The sequence below is a fragment of the Pectinophora gossypiella genome, chromosome 1 (genome assembly GCF_024362695.1).
Source record: "Pectinophora gossypiella chromosome 1, ilPecGoss1.1, whole genome shotgun sequence".
Lineage (NCBI taxonomy): Eukaryota > Metazoa > Arthropoda > Insecta > Lepidoptera > Gelechiidae > Pectinophora > Pectinophora gossypiella.
The window spans coordinates 3,302,401-3,328,698 of record NC_065404.1 but is presented as its reverse complement, the minus strand read 5'-3'; the positions used below and the strand labels follow the sequence as shown (position 1 = coordinate 3,328,698).

At 38.0% G+C, this 26,298-nt stretch overlaps 1 protein-coding gene across 3 annotated transcripts in view; it reads right to left on the bottom strand.

Moving 5' to 3' along the window:
• Positions 1-2,175: 2,175 nt before the first annotated feature.
• LOC126380896 (zinc finger protein chinmo) overlaps positions 2,176-26,298 on the bottom strand; it is a 94,499-nt gene continuing 70,376 nt past the window's right edge. For all 3 annotated transcript variants that reach the window (XM_050030534.1, XM_050030578.1, XM_050030493.1), the window contains 5 exons: positions 10,104-10,327; positions 8,711-9,039; positions 8,078-8,280; positions 7,600-7,797; positions 2,176-7,329 (listed from right to left, as the gene is read on the bottom strand). In XM_050030534.1, the coding sequence (XP_049886491.1) occupies positions 7,109-7,329; positions 7,600-7,797; positions 8,078-8,280; positions 8,711-9,039; positions 10,104-10,327 (1,175 nt within the window). In that variant the 3' untranslated portion in view covers positions 2,176-7,108. The remainder of the gene's footprint in view (positions 7,330-7,599; positions 7,798-8,077; positions 8,281-8,710; positions 9,040-10,103; positions 10,328-26,298) is intronic.

The window sequence follows — 26,298 nt, the reverse complement described above, 5'->3', positions numbered from 1 at the left end:
CGCATGAAAGGGCTTTATTACACCTACCCGCCCGACAGGCTAGATGCGTCAAGATCACGGGTGGCTACTATGGTTACTCCCCACTAACTCGCTCGAGATCGTGATCTCCGTGATTACGACCCGCCGATTTGCTATTAGACTACACGATCTCTTCGACTAACTCTTCCCTCAATCAGCGCTTATCGCTATCGACCCACTAGGGTCGATTAATTCTTTCAAATATTTTTCCTCTCAGACGACGCCCTGAGCTGAAGTTCGCGCCCAAATGGGCACTCTCAGGCCTGTTGTCTTAAACGTTGTACCGGGTGAGAGCCTTCAGCGTTCCCTAATTGTCCGGCCTAGTAGTTAATGCCATCTGCGGTTGGTGAGGAGTAACCATGGCAACCACCGTGACCTTGATGCATCTAGCCTGTCGGACAGGTAGGTGTAATAAGCCCTTAATAAGTCGCATTCACACGCGTGACTCAAAAACAATGAGAACAAGCTTTCGGTCAAACCATTTGCCAGACATTTGCCTTTGTTGGCGATACCACGAACGACAATTTCTTTTTTTTACAATTATGTATATTATGTACATTCAACCCGCTTCACTCAACACTACCACTTTCTACTTTACCCTATCGTATAGTACAAAAAAAGAAGTCAACTAATAAACATCTAAATGTAAAATCACAAGTAGTGCTATTCTTACTGTTAAGGAATTATATTTTTTCCATATATATAAAAAAGTCGCTTAAAAAAATCACAGACAATCACTTTCCCTTTTACAGACATAGACCACCGACGACCAATTTATTCTTACTATAAGCATTATTTCGCTACGTACAAAACCCTACTTAGTTTTACAACCATGCTGGTTACATACAATCTTATATTCAATCTAAGTCCGTCCTTCTACCAGTCTCCATTCGCTCTACACATTCATTAAAACCGCTATAGACTAATCGATGTCAATAATTCATTTGATAGAAAAAAAACTCTAAAATGTTCAAGTGTGATATGGAAAAAGAATATCTTTTCCGTTCGCAAGAAAACTAAAATATCAAATTGATTCACATCATTTTCGAAAATTTGATTTGATGTAAATTACTGCGGCGTGTCCTTTACGCTCATTGTGCTTTCGTCATAGAATCGTAAAAAAAAAAGAAATGACTAAGTGTATAAAATGAGGGGAATGAATGATTATTATGAGGGATAATTCAAATTAGAAGCTAGAAAAATCATGGCAAGTCGAATAGTCCATAGCGGTCGGAGCTCTCCCTCGCGAGAAACGAATCAACTTATAAAAAATTCCCGAATGGTTAAAAATATCGTGCCTCCAGCAAATACCACTCCCGCGGGCTGTTGTACTTACAACGACCTTTGTACTCACATATAACTTACACTAAATTAAATGTCAGTGATGCCCCAAAAAATACAATTTTGGCAACGTTTACATAAAATCCGATAGCATAATTTGTCCATTTAATTTGTACTGGCAGTAACTTTAAGACTTCCGAATTTGTACTTTAGTTTTAGCAGTGTATGCTCGTTGCTGTCGACATTTAAGTATTTAACTTAACACCCACACATCGAGTACATTATACGTGAAACAGAGACTTACCCCACCCGAACTTAACAATAGGAAATACATTAACATGTATAGTTTTACGAAATATAATTATGTCGTATTTACAGTCATGATTATGACTCCGTTCCGTTACGCCATCTCGTTCTAACAACATACATGTATTAATATCCTACTCTCCTCTTAGTCCACGCAAATAGAAATTACAAAGATGTTAAGATCTCCCAAATGCAATACATTCAAATAAAGTGGTGTAATTACTCTAGTGATCAGGAAGTGAGCATAACATTAGGTACCTTTAGACTTACCTACATAACATTAAATGCGAGAACATTAATATTTTCATTATCAAATTCGTAGATGCGACCGCGAGGTACCACGGCTCGGTTCGACGCTAGTGCTGCCTTAACATATAAAAACATTCAATGATTACTTAAATACTTCATCTCCAGTAAAGTGCAACTATCCATGAATATTACTTAAACGTCAATTCCTTAAATAATGTACTTAAATTTATTATAATAAACATTAAAATACGATGGACGGGTGTAACTTGTCAAGAAAAAAAAACAAAAGGAAAAGGAAAACGAAAATAATAAACAAAAAAATAATTTTGTTACATTTTTTTAATTCGCTGAAACCTAACAAACAATAATTTTTCAATTTTTCTCATCTCCTTAAAAACAGTAACATCTATGCAAACAAAAAGTAACTGGGAAAAAGTAATAATAATAATAAAATTACGAATAAAAATGTTTTATACTCCGGAGAGTGAAGGAAGGTACAATTAGATTACGCTGTGACGTGTGGCCGACCCCCGCGTGTGCTCGCAGAATGAGGTAGAACATCAATGAGATTATTACAGCTAGCCTAATTAACACTTACGACTACTTGATACTGCCAACCCAGCATAGAGGCGGAGGACTGATGGTTCCCTCCTTGAGCAACACTGGGTTGATAGCACTCACTACCTTGCAGAGATTCAGACAACGTGCGACACCGCGAACTGAACGCCCATTATTTACATTTCATCAATTTATTACATAAAATTGTTCCACGCCACGTTCAGTCCCTGCATTAAGTAATTCATCTCGCAATGAGTACTAATTAGAATCTGTTACATTACATATTTAACATATACATACATCTGACGTACATTTACAACTCCATGTGACTAAATTGAATCCTGAGGTAGTATATTTGTACTTTTATTTTTTTATTTTTTCACTTCTCCCTTACAAACTAGGTTTTATATTTTCTTCATATAAAAATCTATTTAGAAGCTTACTTATGATCTAAGTTATATTCCTCGAGGTAGATTATCTTATAGCTAGAGAGGTTGCGCGGGAGTATACGCACGGCACGGTTGGTTTCGTCCAGCGATCAGTTGTATGCCTGGATGCCGAGCGATGCGCCCGCGCAGCCTAGTGACGGCAGAGGGTCACCGTACCCGTAACAATCTTTGGCTTTACCATCACGACATATCGCGATAAAGAAAACTTAACTACCTACAACTAAACAGATAACCTTAACGACAAGAACCAAGAATGGAGCCACAGTACAGTAGAAAGCAAAAATAAAACGCATAAATGCAGTTTTGATCCAGCAAAACAAAGCAGGCTCCATCACATGGATACTATGTACCGTTCAAAATGCCCTAACGCAATGGTCGGCTTTTAGGGAACGATCGAAGCATGCGTTATAAAATCGTATGAATAAATGTCATACTTGAATTTGAATTTCAACAACCACATTGATATAAGAAACATTTGCTGTCTCTCATTCCCTATGCATCATCAACATGTTGGTATACATGTCACCAACGATGGATCAAACACTTGGTGAAATGTGCACGAACCTTGCCAAACCATTGCTTGCTAAACAGAGTTACAGTCACAAAATTGGGGAGATCGGCCAAGTCTATGGAGGGGATTGCAATACACCGACTAAATGTGAAATCCTATCACATCAAATACAACATTACAACTATTATGGACTATTTATCATCCACTATAGTTTTAAAATGTGACAACTTAATTTAGACGTGTTATTCAATATCCCAACATTAGTATACTGAAATTTTGTACAATCATCATTTGAAAACGTTTACCACTTACAAGAAAGAAAATATAATATGAACTTTACAAACGTATGGCTATTTTATATTATAAATTGACACATGGTAATCTAAAATTTGTACCTTATTAGTTTAGACAGAAGCAAATCAAATTGATTTCGTCAATCCCTTAAAATGTCACCGTCACAAGCAACCGCTCCTAAACAACCTCCTATAATCCTCATTCTACTTAAAGAAAATATCCAATAAAAGCTAAAAAAAACGTGACGCATTAATGCAATTCTCTTTTATGTATCACAAAAACATTAAATGTCAAAAAGAAATCACAACTATGAATTTTGAATTCATAAGGAAATAAACGAAATGACAAAAATAGAACAATTCCTTTTCTTTCTCTATCTCAATAATAATAAACATAATGTTAACAATTTAAAAAATTGAAATAGCAAAACATTTTCGTCTTAACAATAATAGACCTAAAGAAAGAATGCCAAAACTGAAAATTATATTTTTTACAATACGAAACGGGATACGACGGTAGTTGTGTCGACCATCCCAACAAGACATAGAAGGCTGCGTTCTCGAATGTAGACGCATTTTGCATATCAACACGCATACTAACTGGCTGACTAGTTAGCAGAGAACTTTCAAGAATATAAGCACGGGAAGCCAAATAACATTGTGTTAAAAAGGGAAATATGGAAGATATTATATAGTCAAATCCACCATGTTGCTTAGGTTATATTCTGATGCTATTATAATATTAACTAATTTAAATCAGAAAGGAGGTATAATTTACGCAGCATCGTGAAGTATAACAAATTCAGACCATATTTAAAGAAATACAGGTGTCACGCAGATCGAAAACACGATACCTAATTGGTTAGGTTTTGCATTCATAAATAATAGCATTGAAAAGGTCTTCCCGCGCACCAGGATGGCAAGGCATATTCCGATGGTGAAGATTGCTGTGTTTTAAGTTCGAAGTCTCTACTAACTTGTCAGGCAATATTTTACACGCTATAGCCCAATAAAACTTCCCACCGATGTTAAAATTCCCAACCGAATTCGCGAAGAGGTCAAACCAAATACAACTATTTAATATGATTTTCCTGTGCGATAATCATTTTTGTTTTTTTATAAAATAAAAATAATCATAAAGATTTCCCGCGATCGCAAGTATCGTGACTTTAAAACATTTAGAATGTCCCACGAACTTTTTAACGAACGCGTTACCTATTAGTATGTGAAGACCCTTCAAAAGTAACCTACAAAATAACCTATTAATTTCCAAAAAAAACTATCTTTACAAACCCCGTTCGACATGGTTCGATGACATTTCGCCTTTTCATGGTCACTCAAAAACATCCAGATACATTCACACAACTTGTATGTCCTTGGAACACAACTACGCAAAGAAACAAAAAAATATTGCGAAGACCAAAACAAAAAACCAGGAGATAGGACAGTTCTTTAATTCAACCGTGATCTTTAAAATGTACTTTTCCAAAACTCATCTTCATCAAACACCCTTCCATTGAAATCAATACAGATTTACTCTTCACATTTCTGAGAACAACTATTTCGTTAATAGATAAAAGAGATTGTAGTAAAATATCATTTTCATATGTAAAAATACGAGTATAGAGGTAAATAGCCAGTTTTAAACTAAAATACTCTGTATAAATTATCTGTTGAATAGGTTTATAGCTTCTATTGGTCTATGGACACTTAAGTTAACAAAATAAATATCAAATCTGTCATGAAACATTATGTGCAAGAGTGTTCATTTGTGTTGTATTACAATAAAAACGAGGTAACTGCAGCCATTCAAAGATAACTAAAACGCTGTCTTTCAAATGGTACAACTGATAACAGTAAACTATTATTATTTAAAAAATCACTGAGCCTTTGTAAAGCATTGTCTCTTCATAAAAATATTAAAAGTGTACCCTAAAATATAAATACCATAATAAATATGAATGCAACCCATTCCTAAATATCAGGAATAAAACACACAGTCGCTACATTCACACTTGACAAAAAAATATAAAATAAATAATAGATGTGAACTTAAACATTTGAGGATATTTGGCACTGTCCCATCTGCGTTATGTTAACTTAGACCAGTATTGCAGGAGTCTAGCGGCTAATATACAAATGCAACTAAAGAACTTGATATTCGCTGATAGTCGAGTTGTATATTTATCGCTTAAGATATATGCAAGTTATATATAACACTGGGCGCGCGACGCCAACACCAATAATATAATACAAGGACGCCGCGTCGCCCCTACTATCAACATTAAAATAATTCTTTAAATCTCAACTGGTTGCACTTGAAATGACTAGGAATATAGAAGTAGTAAGTGGCCTTCATCTAAATGCACTAAGACGAAAACAAAACATAAATCACAACGGAATGTTAAAATCGACACCATCGCGACAAACATATAATTATTTGGTCTCAATAGTAACACTCGCGAGTGACTTGGAACGGCAGAAATGGATTGTAAACTCATTCATGCTTCGAATCTTACATGCAAAATTTTATAACACGATTTCTTTACCTAACTACTTATGTATCTAGGGCAAATTGTACTTTGTACAAAACTAAAACCATCCGATCCAACTTACAGTATCAAACTGCTGAAACTCTACTTTCCTATTTCCCGCACAATGTATTTACGTTATATATTTAAAAATCAACAATGTGGCAAAATTATTTAAGTATAAAGCCTGTTCTATTGTATCACAGATGATTTCAGGATATAAACTTAATCTGGTATAGTCTATTGTAGAAGTATAATGAGCATAAAATTAAAACTGTTGTAAAGGGCTGTTTTGCCACAGAGTGTATCAAACACGTGTCTCAACCTAGGCCAAGGCAATATACAACATTCTCCTATTATTTACATACACTTAGCCTATGACCATCAGTCTCAACATCATTTCTAAGATTCCCTAGCTCGTGTAATATAATATAAGCTATGTCGTACTCGAGAGCTCAAAATAAATCGTCTATAAAGGTAACTTTTATTTCACAGTCAACTGGACATAATCTTACTAGTGTTTGCACAAAAAATAAGGTACGTAACGATGAGGGTGCGACGAGGTACATCGTTCACAACGCGGTACCAGCAGACGAGCACTGAGCAACCATTCGAAGTCACACATGCATTAAATTAAGTAACAATTATCGCACAATTTTCAAAAACCTTAAAAAATCTTAAGATCAATTTCTGAGGTAGATTACGGATTACATAATATGCATCAACGAGGTAATTTATTGTACGCTTGTTACAAAAGATTTCGGCGCGGCTCGGGCGGGCTCAGAGTAGACACGAACCGGAGAGTTTGTGAGAACGGAACGAACTGAAGAGGGGTGTCCTCCGAGAGTGAGGGGAGGCGGTGCCCCGGCCGGCCGAAGAAGAGGTAGTTTCGTGGGAGGGTAGAGCAGGGTCTTACTGCGTGTGGTTGGGCAGCGTGGGCTGCGGCAGGTGCGGCGTGACCTGGTGGCGATGCTCGCGCGCGATGTGGCGCCGCACGGTGTTGTTGCGCGTGAAGGTGCGCGAGCAGTGCGGGCACGGCACGCGGATGCCCTGGTGCCGCTGCCGGATATGCGCGCGCAGGTTCGTCTCGTAACCGTACAGTCTCTCGCAGTATGGACACTTTAGCTTTTTACCTGGAATTTACACAATTTAAACCGTTAATGAGAACTAGTAATTGTTTCCAATTTTAAGTATTAAGATTATTATATATTTTTTTCCTTTCTCGATATTACCAGTTTCTAAACATTAAAGTATCTGATTAAAAAAACATGGATATTACTAATTAGCGAAATATTTGTTTGTAAACATTGAAGTAGACAAATTTTAACGTAGAAAATCTCCTTGAGAATCATTCCAGGATATTGTTTTTCAAAATTAAACGAAGAAAAAATGTTTCAACTCACCGTCAGCAGTGGCTATGCCGCCAGACTTGCTAGTGATGATCTTCGCAGGCCAGATCTGATCGGGGCTCGGCTTCGGCGGCACGGGTGACGTAGCTAACGGTTTATCATGGAAGTTGGAGGTAGGGATCGGAGCCGTCGGTGGTGGCGAGTTGTTGTATCCGCTTGCATGATAATCATTCTCGCTCTTTACCCGTAAATCTGCAGAGTATCGAATTTTTGGACGAGTCAGTTTAGGACCTAGACTTGATCTTGCGACCCTGTCCTTTCCCGGTGATATTTTTTAATATTCCAATCAATGTGTCTAACTACACATTCAACACGGACTACTATTTCAGATAGGTAGAGGAAATTCTAAATACTTAAGCAGGGAAGTGCACATTCCTTAAATCAGCGATCATTTTCACGTCTACTCATTGGTTGCCACCAATGTTGGTTGGTTGGTACTAAACTACGTTATCTACTTTGGTAAAAGACCCACCTTCAGCTCCTCCCTGTTCGTTGCGTTCTATCATTTCGTCGTTAGCCGAGCCGCTGCGTTCGTAGCCGTTGTTCTTTATAGGGTTGCCAAGAGTAGACGTGCAGTCTGCAGGGTTGTCTTCGTATCGTTGACCGGCTCCAGGCGACGAACGAGTGTCCGGTTCATCAGCGACACTGCCACAATGAGACGACGACGAGCTTTGCCTGAAAAAGCATAGATAAGTATGTTAGGAAAGTTATTTGGCCTTACGTTCTGATGATCGAAATATATTTAGCGTTAAATGATTTCCCACCCACGATAGAACACCCTTTTCATGAACGCCTGTCCGCTATATCAAAGCTTTTTTCAAAGATCCATATTTTTCAATAAAACACAACCCTGAAATTAAAATAAGTGAATTGTATGTATACGGGCTGTTAGTGACATCGTAACGAATACCGAGGAGAATAATTCAGACCATGATTCTGAGTTAATATTAAGTGTATTCAGTATTCAGTTCCATACTTTTGCGACGGAAAACTCCACTTGCTATCAAAACAGAATCATGGTGTCAATCATCCCTCAAAGTTTTCGTTACGATGTCACTAACACTCTGTATAAAGGTTGCTAAAATATTAAAACGCCATCCGTTACCTGTAATTCCGAGCATGTGGACTCTGAGACGGCGACGCTTTGGGCGCGGATTGCGCGGGTCGACGATGTGACGTAGGATGCATAGGGAGATGCGCAGGCGGTGCGTACCGACCCATCGTGCCACTTCCATGCATCGGGAGGCTGTACTGAGGTATGCCAATAGGAGCGAAAGTCGCTGTGTGAGAAGCTGGGGCCGACTCCTGGGCTTCGCAATTTCCTGAGCCAGAAACAGGGCTAGTTTTGATGCGAGTCTGGTGACGATCGCCGCTCTGCTGAGTCTGCTGCTTCACCCATGCATCTTGAGACATCTCCATCGATAGGCCTTTGACCTGAAATATTACGAAAAAAGAAATTCAAGACATGGCATTTTTTTAAAGATTTTTATCCACAATGTGTTTTCTTGTTTTAATATTGACTTCAATTAAGTCAAAGATGTCGCTGGATGCGGGCAGCGCAGGACCGATCGTCGTGGAGATCCTTGGGGGAGTCCTATGCCCAGCAGTGGGCGTCATACGGCTGATGATGATGATGAAGTCAAAGATTGCGAGGAGTGGAAATCTGTTGTACGTCCTACCAGGAGATAATAGGATTAGAAGAAGTCAAGCTTAAATTGTAAAGGACAAATAGAAACAGATACCGAACGTGTCTTAATGTAACACTATTTTCTCATTCAAATTTTATTTGAGGTTATTGACCTTGACATCGTATACACACTTGTGCAAAGCGGTATTACACGCGCTAATGTTATGTTATAAATAAACAATATATTGGACGTAAACGGTTTCGTATTTAACAATTGCAGTGTACAGGCAACAGTTTGTTATAAAATTTTGACAAAATATTAACTGTTGCTGAATGCGTTTAAAATTGGATCCAAAAACACTTTATTGAAATCGTCATTCGGAACTGATTAATCGCACATTTGTAAAATGTACGTTACCATGTATGTGAGTGAGAAGAACTCATTGTTCTAAGTCTAGACATCACCATTGTTCTTTTTAAATTGTTTACGTCTAACTATTGCGCATTGCAACTCTGCAGCATCATACTTTTGGCTGCAACCATTCAGTAATGACGCAATTTATGAGCCCAGCATAATTGATAAGCTCGATGAGGGCAACGTAGAAAAATACGCGGATTTGTAGAATCACTTAATTTATTGGCGCACACAATGACTATACAAAAATAAAAAAAAGAATAAAAAAGTTAGGCATTTTGTATACTTAGTATTGAGAAAAAGAGTTTTCTTTCTAGCCATAGACTAAACTACAGTATTGCATATATTATATGGTTGACTTGGTAATAAACGAGCAGCCGAAATCTTGAACACAGCATCATTGTTTTATTGGAGCAGTCAATTTAAGAACTTAAGAAATATTATACAAAATCTCACCTGCAAATTTTCTCCACTCTTGAGGAAGCTTGACAGCGCGTCTTGGCTGACATGTACCTCCCCCTTATACATGAACTCGAGTAGTGCCTGCATGTTGTCTGCGGAGGTGGCCTCCAGGATGACGTAACAAGCGCCGGCATGGCTGGGCGGTGCAGTGTCAAACAACTCCTGGAAGTGTTTGCTGCACGCTGCCAAAATTACCTTGTGCGCTTTAAACGTGCGACCTGCAACCAAAAAGAGGAAAAAATCAAGTAAATATTAAAAGAAAGAATGTATTATTTTATTATTGGAAGACACCACAGTAACAAAACAAAACCATCATCATCATCTCCCTAGCATTCTCCCGTTTTTTCACAGAGTCCACTTACCTAACCTGAAGATCTGGTCCGGTTTTTTACAGAAGCTACTACCTGTCTGACCTTCCAACCCACGAAGGGAAATCCAGCCTAATACAGGTAAGGTCACACACCTCCGAAAATGCATTAATAAGAAAAAAATTAAACTCCGAATTTAAAAAAAATGACTTAACAGAAACTTAAAAAGAACAAAACAAAATTAAAATGAGTAATATGTTGGTCGTAATCGACACTCAGCATAAGATGCGGTGTGAGCCACGACTCTGGTATTCTGGGGGCCCAGCAAAGTGAGGCACGAATGTTTTGCAAACATTTCTGCAAGTGTTAGGTACTGGCTTGCTTCACTTTGCAGTATGTAGAACACCTGTTTTGATCACATGAACTAGAATTGTCTTTTTGGTATTGAATTGGGCAGGAGAATCCATTCTATATCAAAATGAAATTCGCTTTTCCTCCATTTCCTAAATATCCTTCAGTCTTTGCTTCGCGTCCTGTTAGGATGAATCATATTTTGATTGAACCACATCAAAATAACTACTGACTGAAAGTTTTCCTTATTGTTTAGTATAGTGTGACATGAATTATAATATTCTTTACCTTACATGTACAGAACTTGTTCACGAACTTAATCTTGCTTGCACAGCTGATCATAGTCCTAGATGTAGCTATTTAATCTACTTAAGTTATTTTATTTTGCATTTCATTTTCATTAGATACATTTGTTTTGTGTTCTTTTGCTTCCGATGACGTTTCGTGACATTTCAAATCTACTCTTTTGAGGTCTCCTGGCTACAATATCATGTTTAGTATTCCATTATCAAATCAATCAAACTTACACGTGTCGCTGATTCCAAACGGTGCGATAAAAAACTCCATGGTAAACACTGAATACCACCGGCAGAGCAAACAATTCCAAGTAATGAAACTCATGAAGCTCGCTTGTTATGGATGTAATGCAATAAGAGAATTAGGGGCGCAAGTTTTGATGTCGTTCGTTATGACAACATAAGGATCAAAGATCAATGAAGTCACTGTGGTCCTGTGGTATACCGGTTTTTTTCTCAAACGGAGAGCACTGGTTCATACCCAATCTTCTTCTTTGCGAGTCGATGGCGATCAATACTAAATTTTTGCTGACCAATAATTGGCCACGCTTACGGCATTGTCAGTGGCTTCGTTATGGTCTTTAATAGTGCAGGTGTTGGGGCACTTAGGACAGCGCAAAAGGTGAGCCATAGTTTGTGGTGATACTCCACACTCGGAATCATCGCAACCATCAACCAGATACCCAATTGTAATTGCACCATGCGTTATTAACTCATCTTAAGTGCAGTTCTCACTAACACAGTTGGCTCGATCATTGTAGATGTCGTGGGCAGATTATAGAATTGATCATTTCATGATGTGCTCGATCATTTCATGAAATGTTCATATTTCATGAAATGGTCGATTGGTGCTAATATGTGAACCCAAATAAGTCACGGCGTTCTGTCAAAATACGAACAAAATCACGTGGCGCGCATGTTACGGAAAAAAACAAAATGATCGATTTTGATAAAATTTATTGAATCGATCGATAATTTTATTACGTTGCGCGTGTTAGCCCCTCAGGTCGCCTTATGGATTATAAGATTAGAGTATATTATGAAAACAACGAGAGAGTTGAACACTGACAAGTAATATGCCCATAATATAGTAATATCTCCTATACTTAAAGGTTGCCTGGAAGAAAGTGCTACTTAGCAATAAGGCTGCCTATTGTACTCATTCTATTTCTCTTTTGTTTTGTATTTCGTTTTTCCTGTTTGTGCAATAAAGTATTTGTTATGTTATGCTGCTTACGTTACTATTACCAGAATCAAAGTCAACTTAAAGCTTCCGTTTACATTGAGTCTAGAAACGGCCTTGGTTTAGTAGAAACAATGTTGCAGAAATGTTATCATGAGATCTTAATATCCAGCAAAGCCTCGGCAGTGACTACGCAATCATAAGCAAATTATGCATATTTGACAACGCTGCGCTCAAGGTTCAAAGAAGTGATATCTTCCGTTGCTGCATGACTAATATAATGAACCATTGTAGTGTTATTTTGAATTCCTATGTAATTGTTAATTGTTGTAGGTTCTAAATTTCTTGGTATTAGAATGTGTTTACTAGTAAGTTCAGCCACGTTCTAAGCTTTCGACTAAAATTTTATGGATGCATTTGTTACGTAGCGACCCTCATAAATACTTCCAGCGAAGGGCAGGCAAGCTACAACTATATGTCTCTGTTGAACTTTATTTTCGACCTTGGGTTCCCCAAAATAACCCAGAATAGATGGCCGATTTCCGATAAATTGTTGGTAGCCAAATGCCTTTCATTAGCTCTAAACCTATATAACACAAGTATGTATTTTTTTATGCTGTTTTACTTGATCTTTGCTTAGGACTATTAGGATCAATTTTCATCATCACTAATTTAAGAGCCACGCTCTTGTAGTATTCTCCATTCTCCATGCTTCTTTTTACCGAGTACCTATCTACTGCGGAGCGGAAGGCAAGAGGGAAATCATTACTCTATTTTTCTCTAAAAATGTAGCATGGAGGATCAATTTTAAGTAACAATATCTGTATCATAATTAAAACGAAGCAGCTTATTTGCTGCCTTTTGTTTTACATTTTCATAATATGATTTACAGAAACCAATTTTCTTTGAAAAATCTTATCTCCACTGTTTCCGCGTCGCGATCCAAAACTATTTTTAGATGATATTACCGTCTAGCCGGCCGATTGGCCCCCAAACATGCGCGATATGCATGCTACCGTATCTACTCCGATACGACTAGTATACGAGGAGATAAGAGCATAGTACATGGTGGTTACGTCAGAGCGAATCGCGCGGAACAAAATACGGCTAGCCTTGGAGCGCGGCGTATGCGTCTGAGGTCGGAGCCACGCGGCCGATTACGACTAATCGCACCGACTATTTTCAGCCCCAGACGGTATTAGCTTGTTTATAGGCTATTCTCATTCATGCACGTTCCACATAAATATTTAGCGAGAAGATAAAAGGTGTTGATTTCTTGACTATCTTGAATTTTTTGTTATTCAGCAGTCAACAATTGTAGACTGTTCATAGATGGTTAGAAAATAAAACAGCAATTTTCTATGACATTGCATAAGCAAATAACTGTGGCTTCTTTAAAAATCAGACCTGCCAAATCGGATACCGTGAAAACGCGGGATAACGTAGAATTGAAGCCTGCAATGCCGCGCCATGCAGTTACGATTTTGAAGTTGCGTTTTATATTGAAACTTAGTAGTTTATTATTAATCGCACAGTTTTCCAGCACCCTTAGCGGCTGCACGCGGCCGTTCCGCTCCTACAAACTCCGCCCACAGATTCGTATACTTCCTCGTTCTATAGTTTTTGTTACCAATCGATACTTGCACTTGACTGGGCCTTTTTCGCCTTGAACTGACTGAGAACCTACTTTTATTCCGTTACTAAGAGGTGTGCTAAATACCTCCCTGGCTCGTTTCTAACTTTATTGTTATCGACGTCTTTGGTAACGTATAAGTTGAACTTTGTATAATAGTGTACCTTTAGTTTTGTGCACTAAGGCAATTCCTGTATCTAAAAACTGTAGGTAGAAGAATTGCCTTAGAGAATAAGAATAAAATAGATTTATTGCCAGTAACAATTTACATTTGCTGCAAGAACTAAGTAATTATGAATATTACGAATACGGGCAAAAGGAAATGGCTCAGCTTGTGCTGTGATGGAACCATGCTATGGCGCCATCCAGCGCTGGTTTTCAGTCATTTCCTCTTCCTGGGATATTGTGCGGAAGTAATTGTCAACAGAGCACTTAAGTGCTGTAACTGTTAACAGTGAAAACTAAAAATTATTTGTGATCCCTAGTTTGGTTAGGACATGACAGGCTGATCACCCGATTGTCCGAAAGTAAGATGATCCGTGTTTCGGAAGGCATGTTAAGCCGTTGGTCCCGGTTACGTGAGCCATGTCAGGGGTTTTGCGGATCAATAATAGTTGTTGAGGTTGGTAATCCACTGCACAACCTATACGAAAAATGATCAAAGGATGAAACTGGGCATATTTCTGGTATATGTTCTTACCTAGATGTCTATCGCTCTTATTATAGCGAATTCCAAATCGATATCCAAAAGCAGTTGCGACTTGCTTCCGACTTGTGGATCAGCCCACCCAGGATAGATTACCAAAATGAGTTCGTGTTATACACGATGCCATACAAATAAATATAATGCTCACTCTAGTTACATACAAAAGCCAAACAGCTATAAAAGGAGGCACATTTTATCTATGGTATTTGCTAAGTGGAAACACGAGTATCATTCCGTCCGAACAGTAGGACTATATCTATGCCTAGAAAACTGTCATTTATCATAATATTTATCTATTAAAACTGTAATCTCTTGGCTATACACCAAAGTGGTTGGCCTTCAAGCCCTTTGCATGTTGATAGGAAGTACACACGTATGTATATTATCTATACACGCATTGTGATCAAAACAATCCATATAATAAACATAGGTACTTAAACGATATGATTATGTTGATGAAAAAATGTAAAACAAATTGATTCCTCAATTTATTTCAGTCGTTTCTACAGGTATCCTTTATAAAAAAGCATGCAGCAGTTGAAAGGACAATATGAGACTGAGGATAATTAAAAAAAACACTAAACCCTTCATTAATTTTCCGACAGGAAATTCAATAATGAATAATGGTCTGAATCATAGTCTTCGTTACGGTGTCACTAACATTCCGTATAATCAAGAGGTGCTTACCTTTCATACTTGTACAAATTAGAATCTGTGTAATTAATATTATTCTTGTAACTGGAATAAACTTCTTCTTCTATCGTGTAGGTTGTGAGGTGGATAACCAACCCCATCAACCCTGATAAACAAAGATTAAAGTAAAGAAACAACTAAGGGAATAAACTAAGAATGCTGGAAGTGGCATAATAAATAAATTATAATGGAAGACTGTGTAATAAAGAAAGAGAAATAAAGATAAAAACTGCATAGAAGACAAAATTCCACACAAGATAATGGTCTATGGTATATCACTACTACTTACGTAACTAGGAAACGTACGCCAATTTGGTGTATGTAAATGAACGAATCATGTAATGCATACTGCGGCCACATTACCTGACATTGAATTTATTTTGCGTATTCAACACGAAATACAATGTTCAACCGCATTAATCAGAGGTTAAAGCATGGAAATGTACAAAAGTAAACTTGCAATAAAACAGTTGTTTCACTTATTAGCGATGTAAGGATGATGGATGGGTTATTAGTGATGTGAGGATGGAGATTTCGTCGTAACGCCGACAGTCCCTTTAAAATCCAAACTCCATTGTTTTACTATTGTGTCTGGAAATCTCGGCTTTACGAGGCTATACCTTACACATAACATAAACAGCTTATATACGCCCCACTGCTGGGCACAGGCCTCCCCTTAATCAACCGGAGAGGGTATGGAGCATACTCCATACCTTACTCTATTATATTAGATATTTACTTCTGTATTGCACTGTCTCTGACTCCAATATTTAGCAAGTTCTTTCGCCTTGTGAGAAATTTCTATTTAGCAAAAAGGCCGCCGATTGTGCGTCTCTTGTCATTTTGTAAATATTTTGTATGCGTAATAAAGCGCATTAGGGTATTGTATTGTAATTTAAAGGATTAGATTTCTTCACTAAGTTAATTGCGTGAATGAGTACCAAAATAAAGTAAGTAAGTACAGAATAATACAGTTGATTGTATAGAAACAGTAGCATGACTCAAACCAGCTTAATCGCGCACTACGAGAGCTTTACAGCCTTTTCCAGAAAGGAAAAATATTTACAACACAGGAAGTGGTGAAGTGGCTTCACTTGGGAAATATAATTTTTCCTTGTCATTCATTAGAACCTCATGAAAAGCGAATTCATTAGTATTCATCATCATAAAATGAGTGATTAATAAAATTTTGTTTTCAGATCGCATTTGAAATTATCTTCGGTGATTGGTTGGGTATATAAAAATAAACTACCAAAAGTGAATGATGGCAGATCAAACAATAAATCTCAACAAGATAACTAGACAAGACCCTAATCTTGAGCGCATCAGAGGTCAAGTGTTGCAATCAGACACATTAAGGCACTGTCATCCTTAGAAATAAGTGGATCTTCCTCTGAACAAGAAGTTGAATTAACCTAGTTGTCATGCACTTGTCCGATGTTCGTAAAATCGAAAATTAGGATGTACAACTCCAAATCTAGTTAACTTTTTTTTGACGTGACTTATTGTAGATTTCCCGCAGATGGCATTAACTACTTGGCCGGACAAATGGGGAGCGCTGAAAGCGCTGAAGGCCGGTACAACGTTTAAGACAACAGGCCTGAGAGTGCCCAGTTGGGCGCGAACCTCGGCCCTAGTGGGGCGATAGCGATAAGCGCTGATTGAGGGAAATCGTCGACCACGCCAATCCAGGGAATCCAGCTAACGATAAACAAAGATATAGGTATATAATAATCACTCTATTAGACATTCCACGCCGCCATACATTGTTTAAAACAAATAAAATGACTCAAAATAAGGAGACTAGAATTTTTATCGACATTTACTAGGAAAATACTGATACGCATCATAACTCACAAATTGGACGAGAAATGATATGAGGTATTATCAAGGGAACTAGGCTAACGCATCGTCAGTTGCAACAGCACACCCACCCGCCATATTGAGGAAATGAGCGAGCGACATTGGTCGGCGCTCGCGCTTGCAACACATCGCTTGACATTGGCCGACTTGGGAGACCTACTAACGCTTAGATAACGCACAATGCGAGCTCCAATTCGATAGTATTTGGAGATTTATAAATGACGAATAGGTACTCAGTTTCAAAAAAAAAGAAAACAAAGAACGATTTATGTTTAATGATATTGATAGCTTTGAAAAATTTTAAACGAATTTAAAAATGTACTTGGATAACAAGAAATGTGATAGGTAACGTAAATAAAAAAATGGCGACGTTAGGTACATTACTTTAGAAAGTCAGGAGTCAGGCGTAAGCTCACTGAAGTCTTGAAGAAGCTTTTTTAATATTATTTTAGATGGCCTCCGTGGTCCGGTTGAGCGTTATGCTCACGATCCGGAGGTCCCGGGTTCGAATCCCGGTGGGAACAACAAATCACAAAAATCACTTTGCGGTACCTAGTTTGGTTAGGACATTACAGGCTGATCACCTGATTGTCCAAAACTAAGATAATCCGTGCTTCGGAAGGCGCGTTAAGCCGTTGGTCTCGGTTACTACTTACTGATGTAAGTGCGTAGTCTTTACAAGAGTCATGTCATGCCTATGGCGGCTCAATAATAACCCTGACACCAGGGTTGACGGGGTTGGTAACCCACCAACCCACACTATAGAAGAAGAATTTTATTTTAGCGCATCTACATTCAGGAAAAAAATCATATGCCAAATTGCAAAATAATTAAGAAGAAGAAAGTTATTGTCATTTACACGGGTTACCAGTAGCTCCTGGCATAGTAATTATATTTGGAATTGTATAGGACATACTAACACAACACAACAACACAACAACATAGAACACGTTCAGCTGCTTCTCTTCCCGGGCATGTCGTAAAAACCGACAGAGGGATTGTGTCCTCTAACATGATGGACTAATGTTATGGGCGATAGGCTGATCCCTTATCACCATAAGGTTCATCATATCCATCTTTGGACTTCGTATCAACAGTGGCTGCAAGTTGTCTTTGATTACTTGTGGCTCTGCCCACCCCATTAGGGATTACGGGCGTGAGTTTATGTATGTATGTATGTATAGGTACGAAATAAACCGTAGTGGCGCCAACATGTCACCTCTTCGCAACGGGACACTTCAAATATCTTTACTTTGCACAGCTGTTTATCGTAGTTACCGTAAGTGCCTATCTCTATAGTAAGTATAGTACTTTACAAATTTAAATGAAGTAGCAGAAAATAACATTGAAATAAAACGAAATTATTTTCGAATGTCTGCTGCGAATCACATATTTCTGCCAAACTTGTAAAAGGCTGGTTTTATGAACTTTTCTTCTAGTGTTTTCCATAAATAAACAACTTCTATCGGGGTCCTATTGTAATGGCAACAACAAGCATCACGCCTGTATCCCCAAAGGGATAGACAGAAGCGTATACAATACAATACAAAAACGTTTTATTGCACATATAAACACAACACTAAAACAATTACAAAAGTGACAAGAGAAGCACAATCGGACTTATTGCTAAATAGCAATTTCTTCCAGGCAACCTACGTATAGTATACTCCCACTCCTTGCTATGTTTAAGTCCCATCATGGGACATACTGATTATTCTAACATACAACAGAGGTTTAGTATGTTAGAATAATCAACCTGACATGTCAGCAAAGCAAATTAATTACGTAATTGTTTTTACCTATAATCACGTATCGTTCCGATGAACATAGTCTCCTATATCAGTAAAGATTTAGATAGACGGCGCCGGCGTCGGTGTAATGGCGACAAATAGATCGAAAGAATTTCGCATGGACAGGAGGACCCGGTGGTGTAATGGTTAACACGCTCGTCCCGGCTTGACAAAAACTGCGGGTTCGAGTCCCGTCCGAGGCAGATTTGTTTTCCACATAGATTTTCTCTTTGTGAGTTTACCTAAGCACAAACAAAAATCAGTAAACCTTGTTCGAAAATCCAGAATACTCATGCAGCGAGACCTTAGCCTTCATCTTTTATTGCAGTGACAAAAACACGGACTTTAGAGGTACAATTAATATTAATGGCGGATGCAATAATTCGGCAAAAGTCATTGTATTCTTTACCATATGCAAATGTATCATTGTCTAATGCAATGATATTCAATGTTACAAGCTCAACTAGATAGGCAATGCTCGGTACCAATTTGTGTCATTGTCTTGTACAGAACTGGGGGGTTAAAAAGGCCACATCAAAGCAATTCATCTAAAAAAGCAATATTGCGATTTGACATACGCGATACCAAATAGTAATATTGCTTTTTCAGATGAATTGCTTCGATGTGGCTTTTTTAACCCCCCTGGTTTGTAGTATAATTAAATACCGATATGAGTACACTTCACACATTATTATTATTGATATTCCCCGCTGCTGCTATATGAAACCCGTTTACCAGCCTACCAGCAGACTAGTAGCCAGTATAGGAGCGTCATCATCACTTATTTAAGAGCCATGCTCTCGTCGGTGTAGCATTCTTCATGCTACTTTTTAAGGAAAAATAGGACAATGGTTTCCCTCTTGCCTTCCGCCCCGCAGTACTCTTCCGGATGCGAATGGGATGGCGCCCAGAGTAGTCTATTTCAAAGCCGTACTAGGACTCCTGTTCTCCGCCTCTGAACAGTTCTATCAGGAGCATATTCCGTTTTGTCAGGGGTGTATTGAAGCGTATATAGGCTATTTATATTTATATGTGTTCGATAACACTCGAATTGCTGCTGTCCATATTTGCGTTAAGTATCTTGAAGTCAAACGTTTTATCTGCTATTATATTCTGATGTGATTTTCACCAATAAAACTTTTTTCGGATAAAAACTGCAAGTAGGTAAGTACAAGTTTTTAACTAGCTTGAAGACGTATTTAGAGAACTTTGTGACCAAAATTCACATCCGAATATGATTTTGCAAAAACGCATTTACAAGGTTTACACTACAGAGCGACGCTAGATGCGTCTCTAGTATTCCTGCGTTACGAATCTTATATTCTATTGCAATGGACTGTGACCCTGACAAAATATGATTGGAATGGCAGTTGCATCATTCGACTACTAGACAATAGATTATTAACTACTTTTTTGTACACCTCTTCTATTGATTCAATGACAATACTCAAACTACGCTCAATTAACTTCAACTCTTGGTTTCAAATATGTGGCAAAGGTAGAAAGATCTGATTAGTATCTGTATATTAGTCGGGATTGTAGTTACAAATAACACACGCGAATTGATTGCCGTGTCAGCCATGTGATCAGAGTAATAGAAAAAAGGAAGCATTATAAGAAGTCCGGGAAGGGCTTAATGAATTTTATAAAGGATGGCGAATGACGTGTCGTATAACGTAGTCACACAGATGAAATTAGAAAGAGATAGATAGCAAACGTAATAAAAAATCTACATAACATAACATAAACAACCTATGTACGTCCCACTCCTGGGCACAGGCCTCCCCTCATGCAACCGGAGGGAGTATGTAGCGTACTCTACTACGCTGCTCCACTCCGAGTTGGTGGAGGTGTTTTTACGGCTAATAGCCAGGAACAACGGCTTAACACGCCCTGGGAAACACGGAATCATCTTACTTTTTCAGATAATCAGGTGATTCAAGCTTGAAAAGTCCTTACCTACAAAGGACAGTCTCACAAAGTGATTTCGACATTAGTATTTTCCCCATCGGGAATCAAACCCTGACCTCCAGATCGTAAGCCTAACGCTCTAGCTACTACAGCATTGAAGCTGTTCTGAAAAAATTAATCTACGCAAAAGTAAATACTTTTTCTTCTTTCAAACGCTGCCTTACAAAACAAACTAATACAAACAATTAAAAATATTTTACGTTCAGGTAAAAAATATTCACAAACAAAGATGACCTTTGCGTTATAACAAATCAACTTTTGGAGTTTTACTGGCACGGCTTCATAGAAGCATAACACTTTTCACTTTCCCTTTCTTTTTAAATACAACATGTTCAGAAGTTTACTATAACAAACTTCCACATTTGGCAAGGAAGACTTACCTATTTAAAGCTTAATGAACAACATTATTTGTACAAACACGGATCATTAAAAATCTCAGATATACTTTTTACAAGTTACGTAACAAGTTAGTAGACTAAATAAGTCCGCGGAGGTGAGGTAAACCTAGCTTAGCCGCTAGAGAGCGAAGAGTTGCCGTTCTATATGTAGTATTATTCCTTATTCTATGACAGAGTTTAAATACTGACAAAATAACCAACACGACACGCTATGCGGGCCTCTTGTGCCCCGATGCAGTCGCATAGCGTGGGTAAAAAATAGGTCAGCGACTAAATGGTTTGGGTTAGGTGACAAGGAGGACACAATGCTCGTATGCCCGCCCTAGTTTCGAATAGTCGAACAATAGTTTTTGGCTATGACGTCGAGATTTCGGTCGCATAATAGCATGCGAGAAACTTTAGGCAATGTCGTTTATGATATTCGCTATCTAGAGTTCCGCAGAACAATCTGGTTATAGTTCGCTGAGTCGCTTCGACTGAATATCCAATATAATGTACAATATACATATTATCTGTGTCCAATAGTGGAATATTTATATACTGGCCCCGATTCCTGCAGACACTGCCTAATTTTATTTTAAGTTATATCCGTCATTTTCATATCCGTCGAAAAGGAAAGGGACGGATGATTCACAGAATTCTTAATTTTAGGAAGAATGAGTAAATGAATAAATAACCCGGGCGAATCAAAAGGTACCTCGCTGGTATGCAATCCGTTTGACATGCTGTCTACTTAACTGTGACGGGTTATTGACGGATGTAAAATTTTTAGACGGTTGGTTTAGATTTGTGCTTAAAATTGACGTGTGTTCCATTAATTTTATGCTTGTCGATTACCCGTCCCTTTCCTTTTCGGCGGATAAGAAAATGACAGATATAACTTAAAATAAAATTAGATGGTATTTACAGGAATTAGCACCAATGTTTTGTTGTAATATCCTTAGGTACTTACAATAAGTAATAACATATCGTCGTTGCCAATTTAAAAGCTCTTATGTGTCGCTCTCACCAAATTTATTTTTTGTCAGGATCGAATAGTATTTTGCTTCTAAAACATTCAGTACACTCTTATGTACGTAAATATCTATTATCTTTTAATTTTTTTTAACACAGTCATACAAAAAAAAATTCAGGCGGAAGTCTTTTTTAATTTCTATAAAATTGACCCGATTGCACATACCAAATATGTAAAAATGTATGAATGTAATGTATGTGTGTGTGTGTTATAATGTGTATGTATTTGCATGTTGTATGTGTATGTGTTATGTATTGCTGGATGTGTACCTAAATAAATAATAAATAATTTATATTTTAAATTGACAACGACGACATTGCATATTTAAAATTGAAAAAAGGCGTGATCTTATGTACATATGTATGTATGTTTTACACATTAAAAGAACCAAATACATTCATAAAAAATGTTAAGTATCATTTTTAGAAAGTTTAACTAATGATAATGAAGCTTAGTTGTATTTTGATGTCTAATATCTGCAAACAAGCCCTGAAACGCCTGATATTTTAGGTTCTCACAATATTACAACAAGCATCAAAATGGTAGGCGTAATCCATGCTGACGTTACGTCTGAAAGGGACAGAATAATACGATAGAAAGAGATAGATAGCTTTGGATTGAAGCTCTACATTTAAAACCCTTTGTTTTTTATTTGGATGGAAAGCGTCTATTAGAAATCTCCCAAGAAATAACCGGACACATATGAAAATCATGGAATATCAAAGAATACAAGACGATTTACTAATAGGTAAGTAAGTATCATTGTCCCGTGACAAGGAAAGGCGGAGGAAAAAGATAAGGTACCAATATTTTTCTAATTGTACGCACTGAAGCTCGTGCTTAAGAAAAGCAACAAGTGTTCGCCCTTCACGCATTTATTTGTGACAAAAATTTTCTATTTTAATGCAAAACATTCATGTGTAGACAAATTACTTATTCGGTGTATGTTCAACATTTTGTCTTAGTACTTAACTACGCTACACATGGGATTTAAGAAGTATCTATAAAAGGTAATAATAGCGTTAGAAGTGTTAACAGATAGAGGTTGTTTCTAAGCTCAAAACATTTGTTACATACATACATACATAAACTCACGCCCGTAATCCCAAATGGGGTGGGCAGAGCCACAAGTAATCAAAGACAACTTGCAGCCACTGTTGATACGAAGTCCTAAGATGGATATGATGAACCTTATGGTGATAAGGGATCAGCCTATCGCCCATAACATTAGTCCATCATGTTAGTGGACGCAATCCCTCTGTCGGTTTTTACGACATGCCCGGGAAGACAAGCAGCTGAACGTATTCTATGTTTTTTATTTGCTCCCAGAACAGCATAGAAGCAAAAAAAAAAAAAACATTTGTTTCTCACTCTCATTCATTACTAAACACAACGACCAGTTCAGTACAATTATTGTTCATTGCTTTTTTTCAAGATTGACAATCATCCCAATTCGCGGTAAGAATTAGATCTGTCAAAGCTACTGTTGTGACGTTTATGGGGTCGATATTAGCATGTTAGGTCGATCGATTCTTTTGTATAGGTACTTCTGTATTTCTATGACGGCTCATAAAAACTATAGTTCTTACTTGACAAATGAAAAAATGCATAATGTTGCCTTAAATGAACCTAGTGAAAACCTCGTAACCCGTATTTTTTTGGAAAACCACATTCGAATGTGATTTTTGTAAACAAAATCTCGCAATACACACTAGTTTCAAAGGAGTTTTACCCAAAATTAAACTAGCGCGTGCGGTTTATTGATGAAAATTATATCAGAATGCGAAAATGGCCGCCATCTTCGGAACATGGTCGCTTTGACAAGGCATCAGCATTTCCGTGAGACTTGCCATTACGATGTTCCATTCCAAAATCAAATTCCTGTAACTGCTTACGAGGTGACGTTAAGTAGGTAACTAAAATAAACTCACGCCTATTTCCCACCGGGATAAGCAGAGAGAATGCTAAAATAAATATCTACATATATCATGTACTACTTATAAATATATTTATATCAGGGTTAATGTGGTTGGTAATCCACCTCACAACCCACACGATGGAAGAAAAGTATATTGTTAATCACGTGATTATCATAAACATACTGATACCATGATGTATTATGAATGAAACCTCTGTATTTAAATTAAATAGGTAACTTCCTAAGTAATGTCTCAATTTATCATAATTATAAGAAGTGATAAGCTTCTGGCGGACAAAACTTAATTTTATTTTAGATTGATGGATCTAAAAATAATGCCTTTTTTGTTTACCTACGACAAGTACAAGGAAGAGATAATAGATTAAAAACTAAGTAGACTCTCCAAAGTAACAAAAAATAAGGTTTCGAACATCTATACGACCATGTTAACTATTTCAATGTAAAACTCAAAATAAAGAAAGCCAATTTAATTCTAATGTGTCGCTTAGCTCAAGTTAAATAAGTACCTACAACAGACATCGCTGATTTCATCCCAACGTAAATCAATACGACCCGTTATCAATAAACAATCCACCATCCAGCGTAGCAACGTAACGGCATAAAATATTGGGAAAAACCATCTACACAAATACCCGGCCTCCCCTCGCCATCCGATCGCAGCGAAAATTCGTTGCGAATCCGAAATCAAATTGAAAATCGAGTTGGGTACCTATAGAAGCATACGTATAGGTGGAAACCGCCCGGATGCAAGTGAAAGCGACAGTGGGGGGAGTACGACTAACCCCGTTTCTACTCTCACGCACACACGTAAACAAATATAGATGACAACGCATCCCTAGGCGGACGTCTGTGTGCGCCGCCCCAATTCAAGGTCGGCGGCGCGGGTGGGCGAAAGCCAGAGAGGGACACCAACACGCACCCCTAACGAAAGTGCAAGCGAAATGCGCGAGAGAAAATCAATCTTGCACGGAGTGGGGGTACTGAAAAACTAGGTGAACCGTTTCGGACTTTCGGTTTGGTGCGTGTACGTGCGTAGACTGCTGACGTATGAGCTGTAATAGTGTGGAGTTTCAGAGTTACCGAATAATTGTTAGTAACAATTTGTTACTTTAATACCTACTAGTCTTAGTCAGTATCTAATGTACCTATACCTATTTTATGTATAAAATAAGGTTTAAGAGCCATAGTAGCCTAGTTGGTAGAACGCTTGCCTCTCATTTTGAGTTCGCAGGTTCGAATCCAGCACAGGCCTAAACCAATGATTGTCGAATTTGCTCAGCTGTGAAGGAAAACATCGTGAGGAAACCCACATTCCCGAAAAATGCATTTTCAGAGGTATGCTGCTGGTTTTCCTTTCGCGAGTTGGAATGTCAGGCAGTCGCTTCTGTAAAAAACCGGACCTGTCAAATCTTCAGGTAATTTGTGAAAAAACGGGATAATGCTAAGGAGACGAATCTAGACGGTTTAAAGTAACTAGCCCCACGCAAAGTCTATTTTTGTGTCGAGGGGGAGCGCGGGAGGTGGGCGGCCTAAAAATGCAATTAAAAAGAAACGCTGTACGTGACAGGGAATAAAAAGAAAGAATAACTCCACCAAGTCGCAAAATTATACACTTTCATTGAATTACTCCATTGATGACCTTTCATAAGTCAGTCACTGAATATATTCAGGAGAAAAAAATCATATTTAAGGAAAACTTTCCACTCCAAAACAAAAGCACCTCAACAGATCAGATTCTGCAAAATCGTAATATAACTTGAAATCAGGACATTATTAACAAACGAATATCGTTTAGAGCCGATCCCTCTACGCAACCCCCGCCGCCCAATCAATAGTTACATCCCTGCACAACCCCGAAAGGGGTAGAAATTAAGCCTACATGCACAACTACAGCGCAAATATCTGGGCCTCGCGGGGGTGTTGTTTTACGTATAATGCACTCGAGTATAGATAGGGGGTTTAGGGGATCGCTGCCGTAACACCCCGCACCCCATAGCAGGCACACTGTGGCCCACCGTTGCCCACCGCAACACCTTGATTCCT